Raw genomic sequence first — 20,141 nt, 5'->3', positions numbered from 1 at the left:
AACACAACAGGAAAGAAAAATATAAATATACTGTTATAAGTCCTGTATTATTTAAAGCAGACTGTATTAAGTTAAAAGTACATATTGGGGTACCTGGGTGACTCAGTCAGTTAAAGTTCTGACTCTTGGTCTCAGCTCAGGTCTTAGAACTCAGGGTCATGAGGTCAAGCCCTGTTTTGGGCTCCTCACTGGGCATGGAGCCTACTTAAAAAAATAGATAAAAATTCAAATTTTAGGGGCGCCTGGGTGGCTCAGTGGGTTAAGCCTCTGCCTTCAGCTCAGGTCATGGTCTCAGGGTCCTGGGATCGAATTCCACATCGAGCTCTCAGCTCAGCAGGGAGCCTGCTTCCCCCCTCTCTCTGCCTGCCTTTCTGCCTACTTGTGATCCCTCTCTCTCTGTCAAATAAATAAAATCTTAAAAAAAAAATTCAAACTGTAAACCTAGGAGCAATCACTACAACAGTGAAATGCAGATTATAGTTATTATAGTTATTAAGCCAAGGGTTAGGTATTTAGGAATACCTAAAAATAGTAAATTCAAATGAAGGTAGAAAGAGATAATAAAACAAAAAATAAGATAGGATGAATATAAAAGCAATAAGACCATATCTACAATTAATATAAATTATCTCACATTTTTTTTTTAAGATTTTATTTATTTATTTTAGAGCATACACTGTACCCATGCATCTGGGGAGGGGTAACAGGGGAGGGAGAGGAAGAGGGGAAGGACTCCCAAACGGACTCTGCACCAAGCTGGGAGCCTGACATAGCTCATTCCCTTGACACTAAGCTCATGACTGGAATGGAAACCAAGAGTCAGAAGCTCAACTGGCTGAGCCACCCAGGTATCCCTGTCTCACATTCTTACTAGGAAGTAGAAATTGTGAGACTGGATAAAAAAGGAAAATGAAATATGTATGTACAAGAAACCTACTTTAAGTATAATATTAAAATGTATATAGGAAAATGCTGATCAGTATATGAAATGTTGGTAACATTTTATTATGTTGGTATTAAATGAATAAGACTTCTGGACAGGGAGTATTATTAAGGCCAAATGGACACATTTTGTGATGAACATGGCAACTCATCACAGTCATCACAAAGACATAGTATCATAAATATGCACATATCTAATAACAGAGTTTGAAAGTATATGAAACAAAACCTGATAGAATTGATATGAAAAATGGACAAATCCACAGTGGTAATTGGAGAGTACAGCTTTGTCAACCTCATAAAACTTTGTCAACTTCATAAAACACATTGCTGAAGAACATATAACTAATATAATACTTGATAATTAAAAACCAAATTCTTCCCTCCTAAGATTAAGAACAATGCAAGGTCCACTTCCTTTCTAATAGTAAATGTTCAGAACAACAGCAAATATGAACAACATATCAACCAATTTGACCTATTTGAAGTGTTGTAGACTCATTAACCACAGCAAAATACATATTCTTTTCATGTGCAGTTGGTACGTTCATTAAGGCAGAAAATATACTCACCCATAAAACAACTCACTAGAAGTTTGTAAAAATCATGTGATGTGTGTTCTCTGACAGTAGTAGAATTAATAGAAATCAAGAGTCTGGAAAATTCTGATATATTTGGAAATTAAACAACATTTCTAAATAAACCATAGGTCGAAGAAGGAATCACAAAAAAAATTAGAAAATATGTTGAACTGAATTAAGATGGAAACATGGCGTATCAACATTTGTTTGATGCTGACAAAGTGGTATTGAGTGGGAAATTTGTAGTTCAAATGCTTAATTACAAAAGAAGGAAGTTCTAGAAGCAATGTTCAGCCTTTCTACTAAGAAACAGGAAAAGTGTCCCCTCCCCTCCTTCTACTTACAGCAACAGGATTTCCCTTCACTCCAAAAACAGCTAAATAAACCACCCAAAGGGCTTAGAAGGAATACTATTAGGAATAGTGTCTGTGCTCACATGCTGAATTGGAAAACCTCAAGGCTTTTGCATTGGTATCAGGGAATAGTTAGCATTAGATTAAATACTATTTGGATGATACTCTCTGACATCTTAGTAGCAAGACCCAAGCACATTGAACTGTTTCCAAGTTACTTACCTGTATTTTAGAACAAAGCCCAAGAATATTTATAGGAATAAAAAAGTATTCATTGCTCAGCAAAGCAAAATTCACAATGTCTGGCATCCAATAAAAATTGCCAGGCATTCAAAGATGCAGAAAAACCTGGCCCATAATGAGGAGAGTAATTAAAAGCAACTCAGAACTGACATAGATTTTGGAATTAGCAGGTACAGACATTAAAATGGTTTTTTAACTCTCTTACACTTATATTTAAAAGAGAGCAGAAAAGGGTAAAAAATGTGAGCAGGCTTGTGGTTGCCTGTGGTGGCAGAGTTCAGTAAGCTGGGGTTAATGCAAAATGATATATGAGAATGATAATGTGAAAGAGACCATAAGAAGAGTTCTTGGGAACCATTATAATGACAGGATGTTTCGCATTAAGAGAGTACTAGGCCTGACTATGAGGCAGCAGATTTTGCCTAAAGAGCAGTGGACAGAATATGAAGAGGATAAATTCTACCTTGAACCATATCTGAAAGAAGTTATTTGGGGAAGAAAGAGATGGGCAAAGAAATAATCATGGAATTAAAATCTGTGGTAGCAGCTGTCCTACAAATATTTTTAAGATGTTGAGTAAGCATGAAATGTACAATTCAGGACTATTTAAGCTGCAAATGTATTACTTTAAATAAATGTCTATTGTAATTATAAAAAATATAAAAATAAAAAAGAGGAAAGATTTAAAATAAGTCATTGGAAATATTAAAATGACCCAAACTGAGTGTCTAGAGCTGAAGACCATGATGTCTAAGATGAAAAATTTTACCAGATGGGATTAACAGATTAGACAGTGAAGAAGAAAAGATTAGTAAATTTGAAGACATCACAATAGAAACCACTTTAGAAAAGAGTGGCAGTTTCCTAGAAAGTTATTATACAATGGCCTTTCCTCTTCTAAGTATTTACCCAAGAGAAATGAAAGCGTGTCTATCAATACTATATACACTGTTGTTTATGGCAATTTATTTGTAAAAGCACCAAACGTAGATAACACCAATACCCATAAACCAGTGGACGGATAAACACATTATTGTATATCTATATAATGTAATAGTACTTAGTGATAAAAGTCTTGTTACACACAACCATGTGAGAGAATATCAGACTTTTTTGAGTGAAAGAAGCCAGATTTAAAAAGTATGTTATGCAATTCCGTTTATAGAAAATCTTAGATAATGCTAACTAAACCATAGTTACAGAAATTAAATCAGCAGTTCTCTGGGGATGAAGTAAGGAGATATAGAGGAATTACCAAGGGGCATAAAAAACCTTGGGGCAGGGGGGTAATGGATAAATTTACAACCTTTTTTTTTTTTTTTAAAGATTTTATTTATTTGACTGAGAGAGACACAGCAAGAGAGGGACAACAAGCAAGGGGAGTGGGAGAGGGAGAAGCAGGCAGGCTTCCAGGTGAGCAGGCAGCCTGAGGCAGGGCTAGACCCAAGCCGAAGGCAGAGGCTTAACAACAGAGCCACCCAGGTGCCCCTAAATTTATAATCTTGATTATGATGAATTTCACCTTTTGGATGTATTTGTCAAAACTTATGAGATTGTAGATTTTAAATATGTGCAGTTTATTTCCTGCCAATCATAATGAAGGTATTAATTTTTGTTTAAAAAGAGCAAATAAGGGGAGCCTGGGTGGCTCAGTGGGTTAAAGCGTCTGCCATCAGCTCAGGTCATGATCCCAGGGTCCTGGGATTGAGCCCTGCATCGGGCTTTCTGTGCAGTGGGGAGCCTGCTTCTTCCTCTCTCTCTCTCTCTATCTGTCTCTCTCTCTGCCTGCCTCTCTGCCTACTTGCGATCTCTATCAAATAAATAAATAAATAATCTTTTTTAAAAAAAGAGAGCAAATAAAATTCCAAAGTAACTATAAAAGGAGGCAAATTATGTATGTGTATACACACAAGCAGAAATCTATAAAGCAGAAAATGGATAAATAGTAGAGAAAATGAAAAAAATAAATAAAACTTACAGCTTTTTTTGAGAAGATGAATAAAATTGATAATTCACTTGCTACTGTGAATAAGAACAAAAGAAAGAATGCACAAGTTGTTCGTATTGGAAATGAACCTATAGACATTAAATGGGCTATACGGCAACATCAAGAACAAATTTATGCCAGTAAATTTAAAAGATACATCAAACTTTAAGTAGCTATGAAGATTATTTTAAAGGTACAAAATATAGCCAACAGAAGAAAAAATAAAAAATCTGAGTAGGTGTGTATCCAGTATATAAATTGAGTTGATAAACAAAAACATCCCCCAAAAGCAAACCCAATATTACATGTCTTCACTGGTAAAGTGTATCTAATATTAAAGGAAGAAATACAAGCAATCATTCATAAATAGAGAGAGTATTTCTTAATTCATTTCATGAAATCAGCATTACTCTAATACTAAAACCAGGCAAAGACATTACAGGAAAAGAAAGCTACAGACCAATATTTCTTAAAATTATAGAGGCAGAAAAGTTCTTTACAAAATATTTGCAGGTTGGGGTGCCTGGGTGGCTCAGTTGGTTAAGGTCCAACTCTTGATTTTGGCTCAGGTCATGATCTCAGTTTCATAAGATCAAGCCCCAAGTTGGGCTCTGTGCTCAGCATAGGGCTTGCTTGTCTTTCTCCCTCTGCCCCTGACCTCGCTCTTGAGCTCTCTTGCTCACATGCTCTCAAATAAATAAATAAAATCTTAAAAAAAATATTTGCAAGTTAAATTTAGTAAAATACAATAAAATACATACATAAGTATATAATATACCTCATGGTCAAGTGAGTTTATCCAGGAATGCAAAGCTTGCTTAACAGCTTACAATTTATTTTTGTAATTCACCATATGAGAATAATAAGTGAAAAAATTCATCTGATCATTTCAGTAGGTGGAAGAAAAAGCACTCAACACCCATTCATGTTGAAAAATTAAAACAACAACAACAACAACAACTAACAACTAGTAAGAATAGAGGGAAACTTTGTCAACCTCATAAAACACATTGCTGAAGAACATATAACTAATATAATACTTGATAATTACAAACCAAATTCTTCCCTCCTAAGATTAAGAACAATGCAAGGTCCACTTGTAACACATCTCTTCAGTGCTTTATAGAAGATATGCATTATCCTTGAAGCACACAAGAAGTTGATCAGTGTCATTAGTTATTATTAATCATCAGGGAATATAAATTAAAGCCACATTTAGAAACCATAGCCACCGGAATGGCTAAAATTAAAAGGACAGAAAATTCTTTTTGTTGATAGTGATATGCAGCCATTGGAACTTTGTTGGAATTCGTAATGGTATGATCACTTGGGAAAACAGTTTGGCAGTTTTTAAAATAAAGTTAATCATACAGTCTAGCAATTCCATTCTTAGGTATTTGTTCAAGAGAAATCAACACATATTTACAGAAGGGTTTACACAATGTTCATCGTAGCTTTATTTGCACTAGGGAAAAAATATAAACACTGCCGATGTTCATCAGCTGGAGAATGTATAAACAAATACTGCAATATCCATATGTATTTTATTTGTTGCTGTGTAACAAATGACTCAAAATTTAGCTGGTTAAGAAAATTTGTTATCTCACCATTTGTATAGATAAGGAATCCAGGTGTGGCTTAGCTAGGCTGCAATCAGTTTGTCATCTCAAGGCTCATCTCAGGGAAATATAACTTTTGAGATCATTGATGTGGTTGCTGACAGATTCATTTCCATGTGGTCTATTGAACCAAGAGACTCAGCTCTTTACCCAGTCTTGGTTGGAGGCTGCCCTCTATTCCTTACTGTGTTTGCCTCTCTCTATACCAGTTTGCTTTCTCATCAGAGAGAACAAGGGCAAGAGAGAGAGTGTAGCAAGATGGAGACCATAGTCTTTTTTTTTATTATTAAATTTTTAAATTTATTATTATTTTTTATAAACATATAATGTATTTTTATCCCCAGGGGTACAGGTCTATGGATTGCCAGGTTTACACACTTCACAGCACTCACCATAGCACATACCCTCCCCAATGTCGATAACCCAACCCCCCTCTCCCGAACCCCCTCCCCCCAGCAAGCCTCAGTTTGTTTTGTGAGATTAAGAGTCACTTATGGTTTGTGGAGACCATAGTCTTAAAACCTGTCTCAGTAATCACATCCCATCACCATTATTATATTTGCTTCATTGAAGTAACTTGGTATCAAGTAACTTGGTACACACTCATGGGAGAGGGAATTACAAAGGGCATGAATACCATAAGGGTGGGGAACATTGGAAGCCATTTCCTTACAATACCATTGCCTACCTTACAATGTAATGAAATACTACTAAATAATGAAAAATAAACTTATTGGTACACGCAACAGTGTAGCTGAATGTCAAAAACATTAAGTAGAGCAAAAGAACCCAGGCATAAAAGATAACAGAACTAATATTTAGAGTGAGAAGAAAGGTCAGTGGTTGGGTGAGAGAAGGTTTTTGTTTCAAAGAGGTATGAGTATCTTTCTGTGATAGAGGAAATGTCCTTTATCCTAATTGTGGTAGTGGTTACAGTGGTGTATATATTGTCAAAATTCACGGGTGAATTTTATTATATGTATATCATAATCTGAGTTGGGCTTTTTTGAAAGTATGCTACTGGATTCAGTAGAAAAGTAGACTTTTTACAAAAGTCTTTTTGCAGTTTTATGGAGATATAATTGATATGCAGCACTGTATACTTTTGAAGTGTATAGCACTGTATACTTTTGAAGTGTATAGCATAATGACTTGACTTGCATATATCATAAAGTGATTACCATAGTAAGTTTAATTAACATCCATCATCTTATGCAAATACACAAAAAAGGGAGGGTTCCTCCCTGTATTGGGAACTCCAAGGATTTATTCTCTCAACAATGGCGTTTATCTCTTTGTTTATTTATTTATTTTAATTCCCAAAGATTTAATGTTAACAAAAATAATAATTTGTGGGGCGCCTGGGTGGCTCAGTGGGTTAAGCCTCTGCCTTCAGCTCAGGTCATGATCTCAGGGCCCTGGGATCAAGCCCCGCATCCATCAGGCTCTCTGCTCAGCAGGGACCCAGCTTCCTCCTCTCTCTCTGCCTGCCCTTCTGCCTGCTCGTGAACGCTGTCTGTCAAATAAATTAATTAATTTTTAAAAAATGATTTGTTTTCTACCATTTTCTTTCAGGATGAAAACAAAAATCACTGAACAAAAAATGGTTTTCCATTATCCAGTAAATGAGCATGCCTTACAAAAAAGTTATTTTGGAAGTTTAATCTAATAATCCCTCCTAGGGTGGAGGGATTACCTGAAGGAAAAGAAATCCTAGGTGTGGAGGTTTCTCTAAATAATGGCATGTTTCTTAAAATGACCCCCATGAACACCAAGATCCTTGGGGAGATCAATTTTTTTTCACTTTTATTTCAAATTCCCCCACTGAAGTTTCAACAACTTTAAAATATACTGCATAATAGTGTTAACTGTAGTCTTCATGTTATATATTATATCCCCAGCGCTTATTATAACTGGAAGTTGTACCTGTTGAACACCTTCATCCAATTCCCAACTCTCCACTTCTGGCTACTACAAATCTGATCTCTTTTTCTGTGTTTCTTCTTCTTCCTCCTCCTCCTCCTCTTCTTCCTCTTCTTCTTCTTCTTTTAGATCCATATGTAAGTGAGATATATAGTACTTGTCTTTCTATATCTGACTTCTTTCACTTAGCATAATGCCCTCAGGGTCTGTTCATGTTATAAAAAATGTCAGGATTTCTTTCTTTTTTTTATGTCTGAATAATATTGAAATGTATACATACATCACAGCTTCTTTATTCATTCATCCATCATTGGACGATTAGGTTGCTTCAGTATTTTGGCTATTGTAGATAATGCTGCTTTGAACATGGGGGTGTAGATAGCTCTTTGATACAGTGTTTTTTTTGTTGTTGTTGTTATATTGCTGGATGATATGGTAGTTCTGTTTTTAATTTTTTGAGAATGCTCCATGCTGTTTTCTCTAGTGCTTGTAATAATTTACAATTCTACCAGCAGTGCATAAGGGTTCCCTTTTCTCCAATCTTTGTAGAATTTGTTATTGTTCGTCTTTTTGATAGAAGCCATTTTAATAGGCATGAGGTGATATCTCATTGTGGTTTTGACTTGCATTTCCCTAATAATTAGTGATGCTGAGCATCTTTTCATTTACCTGTTGGCCATTTGTATATCTTTTTTTGAAAAGTATCTGTTCAGGTCCTTTGCCTATTTTTTTTAAAAAGATTTGTTTTGTTTATTTTAGAGAGTGAGAAAGAACAAGGGGAGGGACAGAGAAGAGGGAGAGAGTCCTTAAGCAGACTTTCCACTGAGTGTGGAGCCTAACACAGGGCATGTTCCCAGAACCCTGAGATCATGACCTGAGCTGAAACCAAGAGCTGGATGCTTAACCAACTGAGCTACCCAGACACCCTTGACCATTTTTAATTGGAGTGTGTGTGTGTGTGTGTGTGTGTGTGTATGTATGTATGTATGTAAGTGTTTTGGTATTGTGTTGTGAGTTGTTTATATATTTTGGATATTGACTCCCTATCAGATATATGGTTTGCAAGTTCAGTGGACTGCTCTTAATGACATCTGCATATCTGCACATTTTTCTAAGTGACATACTAGGGTGCTGTAGTGGCAGTGCCATTTTGTGTTAAGATCTTTGGTGTCAGAAAGACCCAGATACACATACTGGCTCTGAAACTTGCTGCATTCTAGTACTTCACTGACCTAAATTATTTTGGATATCCCTAAAACAATAATTACTGTTTATTTAGAATCTGTTCTGGCCAAATACTATAATAGACATTTATGTGTGTATTACCTAAGTTAATACAAATCAAAATAATCAACATTTTTGAAACACACACTAATACAAAATATTTCCATGTCTTCTGTGATTTAGTGCAGAAACCCAATTAAGTGTTGGTACTATAATTATCCCTACTTTACAAAAGAAGAAATTGAGACCAACAGAATAAATTTTTAAAATATGAGGAACTCAGGCTGCTGTCAAAATTCTGGTTTTGTTTTCCATTCTTCTCTACCTGTGGAATTAAACTTTTTATATGTTATTCAAACTTGTTGCAAAGAGTAACTGCAACTTCAACTTAAAATCTGTTTTTGTTTTTTTCTTTAAGAAACTTCTCTTAGGTTATGAATGCTAAGAGTATCTCCAGGAGTCTAAGTAGAAACTGTCAGGTGAAGGTCAGTTTCTAAGAGGAAAGCACTGGGCGGAATTGAAAGAGCATAAGCTCAGTTCCAGACAAGGAGAGCTCTAGAAATACTAGCCATAAATGAAAAGTCCATAAATGAAAAGTCAATGTTTATATGTATTTGATATAAAAAGTATGGCTCATTTTCCTACTGTTTCCATAAATTCTTTGTCAGCAGTGACATTTTCAAAGTCTAAAGTTGATAAAGGTTTGTGCTTGTGAAATATATTATGACATTTAGTTACTATCAAAAGTGCCCAGATAGGAATTTTCTTTGGGGAAGTAAGACTTTGTCACTAAGGCCATGAAGCATTTAATTATAGCACTGCTTACTTTGGCACCTGTATTTCCATAGTGTAGCATAAGTTTTTTCCCCCTTCGTTTGTCAGCATGGAATATTTTTCCTCTTTTAATATGTAACATAATCAGGTTTTTCAATATTCAGTCACTTACTATAAATGGGGTTGAGTTATGTGTTAATCTGAAAGTATAGACTAGGGGTGTGTGGATGACTAAGTCAGTTAAACATCCAACTTTTTTTTTTTTTAAGCAGAAGTCTGCCTTTTTTCATTTTAAAGATTTTATTTATTTGACAGACAGAGATCACAAGTAGGCAGAGAGGTAGGCAGAGGGAGAGGGAGAAGCAGGCTTCCTGCTGAGCAGAGAGCCTGATTCGGGGCTCAATCCCAGGACCCTGGGATCATGACCTGAGCCAAAGGCAGAGGCTTTAACCCACTAAGCCACCCAGATGCCCCAACATCCAACTTTTGATTTCACCTCATGCCGTGATCTCAGGGTCATGAGTTTGAGCCCACATGGAGTTCCATGCTGGATGTGAAGCCTGCTTAAGATTCTTTCCCCCTTCATTTGCCCCTTTTCCTGCTCATGCACTCTCTCTCTCTCCAAAAATAAAGTATGAAAAAGTATACTTTTAAAAATACACTTTATTATTTTTTAAGATTTTATTTATATATTTGACAGACGGAGATCACAGAGAAGCAGACAGAGAGAGAGGAGGAAGCAGGCTCCCTGCGGAGCAGAGAGCCCAATGCGGGGCTCAATCCCAGGATCCTGGGATCGTGACCTGAGCCGAAGGCAGAGGCTTTAACCCACTGAGCCACCCAGGCACCCCTAAAAATACACTTTTTTTAAAAAAAGTATAGACTAGCAACAACCTAATAAAAGTAAATATATGCAGTGCTTGTATATTCTGATTCAACAATCTGCTTAATGTACTGTAGTTCTAGAAATTAGCGTATTAATTTATTAGTAGACTTGATTCCTGAAAAACAGTTTGTGGAACACTGGGAAAATTTTGATTCCTCACTGTTTTTCATTAGCATCGTGTTCATTTTTGCCTTTTTAACCTTTAAGTCTTTTGTGTTTATTGAATAGAATAACTTGGTATGCACTCCTTCATGACCCAGTTATCCTTCAATCTGGGTTTAAGTCTCATCTCTCTCATAAAGCCTTCTCTACTTAATCCAACACAATTTTTTTTTTCTTTTCTGAAATTCTGTTGCTTTTCTCTTTAATGTAGTTTAAATTGTCTTCTAGATTATATACGTTGACTTTATTTTTTTAGCTGCTTACATGGATGTTATTTCCTTTTATCCTTAGACCCTGGAAATAGTTAAGAAAGGCAATATTGTTCTCCATTTTATGATACAAAAAATAAGAATAGATATTTATTTCTTGAAGATAAAACTTCAGCCCAAATCTTCATTCTAAAATCTGCTTTGCTTATACTGTATCACTTCAAGTTTTGTACTTTACCTGCTATTCCTACCACATGCTGAGCACATAGTGGTATTTTCAGTTGATTGGTTTAAAGTAAGTTGTTTCTAATCAAACTTGTATCTATTTCTTTTAAAGAGCTCTGCAGTTAATTAACTAATTAATTCTAGAGTCTTTTGTCATAATTAATCTTGAAGCCTGAGTTCTTCAAAGGGGCAACATTTGTTTAAGATTTAAAGTTTGGACTATGTAAATTATTCTTATTTATTTATCAAATGTCATTGTGTAGCATATGCCTAATATTATTGGTAGCCCTGGATATGGACAAATGTTGATTGCATTATTTTGTTAGTAATATTCAGTCTTTTCTTATTTATGCAGGAGAGATTAAACAGATTCTAGAAAATGAACTTCAGATACCTGTGTCTAAAATGCTGTTGAAAGGCTGGAAGACCGGAGATGTGGAAGACAGTGTGAGTTTCTTAATTGCCTAGAAATAAAAGGAAATTAAGTCATGCAGTTGACTAAATGATACATAAAAATTGGTTTTTATTAGTTTTCTTACATATGACAGAAGTAGATTTTGGTAATAGCAACTTAGTTTAAGGAATCAGCAAATAGTGTTGATCAAGTTAAAACATTTTCATGGTAAACCAACAATAGTTTTGAATGAGTTAGGTATATAGTTGAAAACACTGTATGGCATGTTTTTCCTATTTCTGTTATTTAGGAGTTAGTTTGGCACTCTCTTATGAGAGCTTTTACTTTTTTATCAAACCTCGTAGGGTGTCAGTAAGTACCCTGGAATAATTTACTGAACAATTACTTACTGGCCTGCAAGAAGTCATGCACAATGTATACATGTATGCCAAATATTGATTATGGAACAAAGATAATAATAAGACATTTTTTTAAACTTGGAAAATTTAATGATAAGAATCTTTGTTTACTTGGGTAATGGCCAGTGCATGGAATGAATTGTACTTTAAGAATTTTCATAAAGTGTTCAATTTTAAGGCAGTAGTTGCTGTTCTTAAGAACCCAGTAGCAGCTTCAGGTATTAAATATTTCACACACTCTTTCTTTGTCTGACAGAGAGAGTAGGGAGGGATTGAAAGAAATGAATTAACTCTAAAGTTTTAGATGTTTAAAGTGCAAATAATAATCAAATCCTTTCATAGTTATTAACTTGATATTTCAGTATCTAGGCATAAACTTACAATGTTCAACTTTTGGTTCAGTTCTTTGTCAATGACTTCTGGTAGACATTGTGCCTATAAATATGTATACATGAATTCATTTGGTATGTGGAGGTGTTTGGAGTATTTAAGTAAGATATTTATATGAATTTCACATTAGCAAGATATTTATAAATTTAGATACAAATTAGTGGTGTATATCAGACTTTCTTCATGGAACCAGGCTTTAAATATTTTAGGCTTTGTGGGCAGTGCAGTCCCCATTGCAGCTACTCAGTTCTGCTGTTGTAGTGTGAAAGGAACCATAGGCAATATGTTAAAGAGTGAGCCATGACTGTGTTCTAATACATCTTTATTTATGGACAGAGAAATTTGAATTTTATGTAATTTGACATATCATGAACTACTCTTTTGATTTTTCCCCACCACCATTTAAAGATGTGAAAATCACCCTTAACTTCTTAGGCCATATAAAAGTAGGCAACGGGATATATTTGTCCTATAGACATAGTTGTTGACCCCTGGTGCTACTATAATTGAAACATAGGTTTAAAAATAAAAAGAAATGCTCCCTGAGTAAATCAACAACCTCGGTAGAAATAAAACACTAAAATGCATTAATTTATATGGCTGTATCATTTATTTGTTCATTTATTGAGAAATTTATGGATATGCATCTGTTGCACGTGGCATTTTTCAGTAGTTTGTGTAGAGAAAGGCAGTTATTTTGAAAATGTTCTTAAAGCAGTCTGTTCTAATATTTGAACATAGTCTTTTGTTATTGACAATATCTTCAGTTACTTATTTCTATCTACTCTTTTCCTAAGGTGATTTCTGCTATTCCTATGCCATTAATTTTCTGATTGCTCCCAAACTTATATTTCCAGGTTATACGTCTGTGAATTCATGTATCCAAATTGATAATTCACTTTGTACTTGCATACCTTATGGCATCTCTAAGTTAGCATGTTTAAAATGAAGCTCTTGGTTTTCCTTTCCATGCTATGTCTCTACCAGTTACCCCCCAATAAACAGCAGCACTATATAGATACTGCTGAATCAAAAAATACGGGCATCCAGTCTTTTCCCATTTCAAACAACACCTAATCCTGTGGTAAGTCCTATAGCTTCTGTCTCCAAAATATATTTCAACTCTGATCACTTTTCAGTATTTTTATTGAGCTGCCTAGGCCATTAGCATCTTTTGCCCAGACCAGTGTAATAGTTTCATCATTGTTTTTCCAGCTTCCTTTCCTGGGTTCTTCCTTACATTATCCACAGGGCAGCCAGAATGATCTTTTAAGAACATAAATTGAATTATATCACTCTCCTGTTAAAACAGTTTTTTATTACACTTTGGATAAAAGTAATGCTACTCACCATGGTTCAAAAGGCATTATATTATTTACCCAATGTTCACCTCTATGACCTCATCTTCAGCCTTTCTTATCGTCACGTGCCATGATGCAGCCATAGAAACCCCCTTTTAATTCTTCTATTAGACCCAAGCACTTTATATCTTTACCTGTACCTTCAACTGCTTGGAATGGTTTACCCCCAATTCTTCACATGGGTGGCTCTGTTTCATCCTTCAGGTCTCAGTTTAAACATTACTTTCTCTAACAGGCCTCTGTATAAAATTAGGTTCCCATCCCAGCAATTACTACCATAGTCCCATGAGTAAATGTTTGTGAAATGAAGGAATGAATAAATAACTTAAAGAAAGTATCCATTTATATAATCATGCCATATGTGATTTGAGGGGGAATATTTAGTGGAAAATCTTTAGGTCGTAGTGTGGCAAAAGGTTAGTAGTGACTTGATCAAGTTGTAAGAGTAAGCATTTATCAGTAATCCAACAATTAAAATAATGAAAGGTAGAAAGGTAAAAAATAATTTTAAGGTCCTGTTGTATAATTGTTCTCTGTCTTAATTCTTAGTAATTTACTCTTTGTAAGTGGTTCTTCAATACCTTGGCCTCTTAGTTATTTGAATTTCTTTCCTACAGAAATCTTTTCCTCTACCCTGTATCAGCTATATCTTCCCCTGGTCCTATTTTTTAATTATGATTCTCACATCTTAATTTCAGACTTCTATTTTCTGCCTACCATCTCTTGTCTTTCTAGCTCATTTTCTTTGGTACTTTCACTCCAGCAATCCTTCCACATTACTTAGGCCTCTGGTCCATTGTTTCTATATCTGTTCATGATCATTACCTCCTTCATGTCCTCTCTTCCTTCCTTAGAGTGGATTAAATCCTACAATTAATCATTATAATCACTGTCTTGCATATAGTCTCAACTCTTTATGGATCCTGTATGACAAAAATTCTTATTTTCAATAAATACAACTCCATCTATTCTGTGCCTTATGGCTGAATATGGCTGCAGGCAAACAAAATCATGGTATTGGTGTATCTTTAAATTCATGATCATAATCTTTAGAGAGTCTCTTAATGTTGCTAGGCAATCACAGTATATTTACCTGGTTGATCCACACTCCTAAATGGTTATTTTATACTTGTCCTCTCCTTAGACCTTTAAAGCACTTCTCCTTTATTCTCACTCTCAGCTTGACTATTTGTTTTGTTTCACTCACAAAACAAAGGCAATACAAGAAAATTTCTATAAGCTCCCAGCTTCGTCTCTGTTTACTTACACACATGCTCTTTTGTTACTCTAGATGGCCTGTCCAGTGTCCTTTCAAAAACCATGCCTCCATGTTTGCTTTGGATTACATTCTCTGTCTCTTCTGCCTATTCAAGGACTTCACTCTTAATTTTTCTATGTGTTTCCTGTATCATCAATGTTTTCCTCTAGTAGGTCATTATCTCTAATAGAATGTAACCATAAAATGATATTCTTTCTTCCATTTTTCTCTTGATCTCCCTTCCAACAGTTGCTCCATTTCTCTAGTCCCCTTAATAACAAAACTTCCCCCAAAGGCTTGTTTATATTTCTTGTCTCTTTTTCTCTCCAGGCCTCCTGAGCCCAGGCTAGGCAGAGAATTGTTAGTGCTTTTGTCAAAGTACTAATGAAATGATCACATAACTAAATTCAATGGTGATCTTTTCCAATGTAATGATTTTTAAGTGCATGTGTATGTGCAGTTTTATATCTTTAATTGATATCTCCACCTCGGACCTGTTCCCTGAATTCCAGATTGATATATCCAGCTGCTTGTCTTTTTCACTTAAATGCCTAATACACATTTCAAACTTACGTGCCCAAAATGGAAATCCTCATCTTCAGTCTTTCCCATTTCAATTGATAGTAACTTCATCCTTCCAGTTGTTCAGTCTAAAATCTTTAGGGTCATTACTGACTCCTTTCTGTCATAACCCGTATTCAGTGTGTCAAGAAATTCTTTTGGCACTATCTTCAAAATATATCCAGAATCTAGCTATTTTGCATCACTTCTACTATCACACTGACATAAGCCATTATCACCCTTATCTTCATAAAGTCCATTAGCCTTCTGTGTGTTTCTACCCTCCACTGCTAACCCCTTCCCATCTGTTTTCAACATAGCTGACAAAGAAGTTCTTTTTAAATGTGAATCTGATCGTGTCACTCCAGTAGTTTCCTGTTTCATTCAGAGTAAAAGTCAAAGACCATAGCTCAACATATTTCTTATCCCTACTGTGACCGTTCTCTCTCTGACTTACCTCTACCAGTGTTCATTTGATTTCTTGTTACGTTGGACATCAAGTTACATATTCGTTAAGCATCTTGTGGTGTTTTCTTTGCCTGAAATATTGTTTTTCTGTATTTTCTCATGATTTGTTTCATCACCCTTTTACATCTTTGCTCAGTTTTCACATTCTCCAAGTGAGCTCCACCCTGATCATCCAGTTTAAAATTACAAAACTTCCTAACCCCATATTCCTTACTCCCCTTCCCTGATCTGTCTTTAGTCCAAGAAATTATCACTTTTTAATATTCAGTGACATAGCTTACTTACCTTATTTATTCCTACTAAAATGTAAAGCTCTATAAGAGAGATCAGGGGATTTAGACTGTTCTGTTTACCACTATATCCTCAGTGTTTGGAATAGTCCTGACACAGAATTGGTGGCTCAATAAATATCTGTAGAATAAATATGTATGCCCTGGATTATAATGTAAAGATAAAAAATGTGCTTCTTAATGCATTTTGCTGTCAAAAAAAAAGTTTGAGGGGCACCTGGGAGGCAGAGTCAGTTAATTGTTCAATTCTTGATCTCAGCCCACGTCTTGATCTCAGGGTTGTGAGTTTGTGCCCTAAGTTGGACTTCACACTGGGTGTGGAGCTTACTTTAAAAAACAAAAAACAACTTCCCTCTCCCCCCCAAAAAAGTTTGAACTATGTTAGTTTTTACTGTCAAGTTAGGAATTTGAAAGGTATATAGTAATTTTACAGCCAAAAAATTTAGTGAACTTTTGTATGGTTTTCAACATGTAACTCAGATGTATTCCAAGAGTAGTTTTTTCACCCTAGATGGGTCATTTTAACAAAAAAATTCTCTGGAGTAAGAGTTAAGTGACCTAGGTAACACTTAACAGAGACCTCATCCAAGTCACCTTACTGCTCACGCTCCCAACTCCTCATCTATAAAGTCATTGGGTTGAGGTGCTCCCTATGATCTTTTCTAGGTCTTATGATCTCTGACAACCCACATTGCTATTTTTTGCTAAAGTAATCCTGGAATGAAGTGCATATTTGTTTCAAGGATGTACTTCTTCGTGAAGAAATTAATGACTCTCAACTGTGTTCTTATCTATTGTATCTCATCATGAACTAAAGCATTTGTATTTTTTAATGTTCATATTTATGCTTATTTATGGTATATATAGGAGAAACAAGTTACTTGGTTTTAATAGTGCTGCATTATTCTGTTTAGGAAATTGTTATAAGCTTCAAAAAACTACAATATTGAAAAGTTTTAAGAACTTTAGGAGAAAAGTGATGTACCACAACAGTCATTTTTTTGTTTGTCTTTTATTTTTCTTTTCCAGACCGTCTTAAAATCGCTACATTTGCCAAAAAACAACAGTCTTTATGTCCTTACACCAGACTTGCCACCACCTTCATCATCTAGTCATACTGGGTAAGGTGTTTACTTTTCCTGAGTATCTGAAATGAAGCTTGATTATTAAGTTGCTTTAAGCTGTATGTAAGTACCAAAATGAAATCAAATCAAACTCTTGTTGAAGCTTTAACTCAACAACTATTTAACCAACAACTATTAACTACATAAACTTTCAAACTATTTGGTTTAGATAGTTTGATTTTAGTGGTGGAATTTTTTTCCAAAGAAAATCTTTTGCAAAACTCCATTATGGGAAAAATGGTCAAAAATGATAGTGTTCTTTTTTTTTTTTTAAAGATTTTATTTATTTATTTGACAGAGAGAAATCACAAGTAGATGGAGAGGCAGGCAGGGAGAGAGAGAGGAAAGCAGGCTCCCCGCTGAGCAGAGAGCCCGATGCGGGACTCGATCCCAGGACCCCGAGATCATGACCTGAGCCAAAGGCAGTGGCTTAACCCACTGAGCCACCCAGGCGCCCCGATAGTGTTCTTTTTGATGGGGAAGGACTAGTGTTGGAAGGAAGAGATTGAGAAAATGGAACTCTAGCTTCTCCCATGGCTAAGGAAGGCAAACCTTTGAGGAAAATTCATCAGGCACTGCAGAATACAGCTTGAAAAGCACTGATACAACATTTCTATTAAGACTTCATCTCTTTTTGGAATAAAGTATCTTGTTCTTTTTTCATTATTCACAGTGAAACTCAGGACATTTGTAGAATGGTAAATGATTTTGATATTAAATTATATATGATGTTATTATTGCTAAGTGAAACAAACTGATCTAAAGTACATGATGTTAATGATAGAGTAATAATTTTTGTGAGTACAGTATCTTTCCAGAACTATGTTTAAGTTGTTTTTATATTTTTTCCGTTTTTATACACATTTACTTCTTTTTTAATACTACTTGGTGATTTTGTTTAGTAGGGAGACCTATGTGCCTAAACTTGGGATATTCTCAAACTTTTTTCCTACCGTATTAAATATTTTATTATTATATAGTAGTGTTGGGTCCCCCAGTAATGGGTCCCTGGTCAAAGGAGCGAGACTGATACAAAGTGAAGGTCAAGCAAAGCTTTATTTTGCGCCAAGCATCAAGAATCAAACGCCAGACAGACAGGTGGGAGCTGCGCCTTACAGAGAGGGCAACCCCTCCCTGCCTCACAGACTAACTTTTATAGAGCAAAGGCCATGTGGTTGGGCCTGGCCACGCACAGGTGGCCAGTGAGATTATAACACACAGAGAAAGCTGCACAGTCATGCTAGATCACACATAAGTGACCAATTGAATTACCATTTACCCTATAGTAGACATTTGAACTAGCCTATCACCTTGGTCAGAATTGGTGCCCAAAAGGCAGGGCCCACACTTCTTAGTAGCTAGGGAGACAGTATGCGCGCTCTACTGATTGGCTGTTTCCACCTGACCCGACTACCTGACGTTATCTCCACCTGACCTGACCCACCCTTGTATTTGGGCTTTGTTACCTGGGACTGGTTTCTCCATCTTGCTTTGAAGTAAGTTCCCCTGGGGAGGTGGGGGCTGGGTCAGTTTAAGTTTTACTGCATAAACAACAAAATGGCTGTTCAACCAAGGTGGGGCTGCTTTGGCTAAATAGGTCCTTACAGTAGGAGGAGAAAATTACTGTTTTTCTCTACTATGCTGCTCACAGACCAGTTCTGGCTACCAAATGTATGGGGTTCTTTCCCCCCACACTGGGCAATTCTTCAATAGAAGCTTGATTTTCTACAATTTAAATAAATTCTGATACCAGCTACCTGGAGATAGCATCTAATCCCATAAGTTCAGGGCTCAGTTCCATAAGACTGTTCCCACAATGGACACTTTTTCAAGTCGAGGTTGTCTACTGTGCTTCTGAACAACGGGTTATACATCGGAGGTTCTCATAGCCCCCTTCTTGGGTTTGATAATTTGCTAGAATGGCTCACAGAATTTGGAAAAGTGCTCTAGTTACCATTACCAAGTTATTACAAAACACATTTTAAAGAAATAAATGAATAGCCAGATGAACAGGTATATATAGGACAAGATATGGAAGAGTCTTGAGCACAGGAGCTTAAAGTTTGGAGTGCTACTCTCACAGCATGGATGCGTTCTTGTTCACCAACTTGGAAGCTCTTTAAAACACTTCCAGAAAAAGTAAAAATAAAACACTTCAGCTAGGGTTTTTTTTATAGAGACTTTATTGCATAGGTAGGATTGACTAAATTATTGGCTATTAATAATTAACTCAACATCCAGCCCCTATGCCCTCCCTACAAATGTGGAGGCAGGGAGAATGCAGGTAGCTGAAAGTTCCAGCCCGTCAATTACTTGCTTGCTTTCCCTTGCGACCAGTCCTCATCCTAAGGGTTTTTCTCAAAGTCATTAACTCATGAGCAAACTCTTGTGTGGCTGAAAGGGGCTTGTTATAAATAATGAAAGACCCCTTTCTCCTTCCATCTGTAATACTCTTATCATTTAGAAAGTTCCAAGGGTTCTAGGGAGCTCTTGTGGAGATTGGGGGAGAAGACCAAATGTATATTTCTTATAGATTATGCCATTATAGTGCTATAATGGGATATAGTACTATAATGGCATATAATTTTTTGCTACTATAGATAGTAGCAAAAAAATTAAATTTGGCTTGTACCAAAGTAGAAATCACTGAACTGAAAAAAATGAAATCTAATGTAATTGTATTTGATAGTCTGTTAGTAGTTCATTTTGGGTTGAGAATTTAATCACTGTTAAGGTTAGGTTAAGAAT

The 20,141-nt window shown here is 35.7% G+C and overlaps 2 protein-coding genes across 2 annotated transcripts in view; both read left to right on the top strand.

Moving 5' to 3' along the window:
- Positions 1 to 20,141, top strand: part of FAF1 (Fas associated factor 1) — a 475,350-nt gene that overhangs the window by 168,969 nt on the left and 286,240 nt on the right. The window contains exons 5-6 of the mRNA XM_044238202.1: positions 11,484 to 11,575; positions 17,299 to 17,390. Coding sequence (XP_044094137.1) covers positions 11,484 to 11,575; positions 17,299 to 17,390 — 184 coding nt within the window. The remainder of the gene's footprint in view (positions 1 to 11,483; positions 11,576 to 17,298; positions 17,391 to 20,141) is intronic.
- On the top strand, positions 2,355 to 2,639 carry LOC122899957 (cytochrome b-c1 complex subunit 7-like). Its single transcript, XM_044238203.1, has one exon. It carries the CDS (start codon positions 2,421 to 2,423, stop codon positions 2,637 to 2,639), a length of 219 nt encoding a protein of 72 aa, XP_044094138.1. The 5' UTR covers positions 2,355 to 2,420.

Source organism: Neovison vison, chromosome 2 (assembly GCF_020171115.1).
Source record: "Neovison vison isolate M4711 chromosome 2, ASM_NN_V1, whole genome shotgun sequence".
NCBI classification, from domain to species: domain Eukaryota; kingdom Metazoa; phylum Chordata; class Mammalia; order Carnivora; family Mustelidae; genus Neogale; species Neogale vison.
The sequence above is the reverse complement of the archived record's forward strand: the minus strand, read 5'-3'. Positions and strand labels throughout refer to the sequence as shown.

Excerpts from the sequence above, each read along its gene's own strand:
- LOC122899957 (XM_044238203.1), top strand. The coding sequence starts at position 2,421 with ATGATATATGAGAATGATAATGTGAAAGAGACCATAAGAAGAGTTCTT.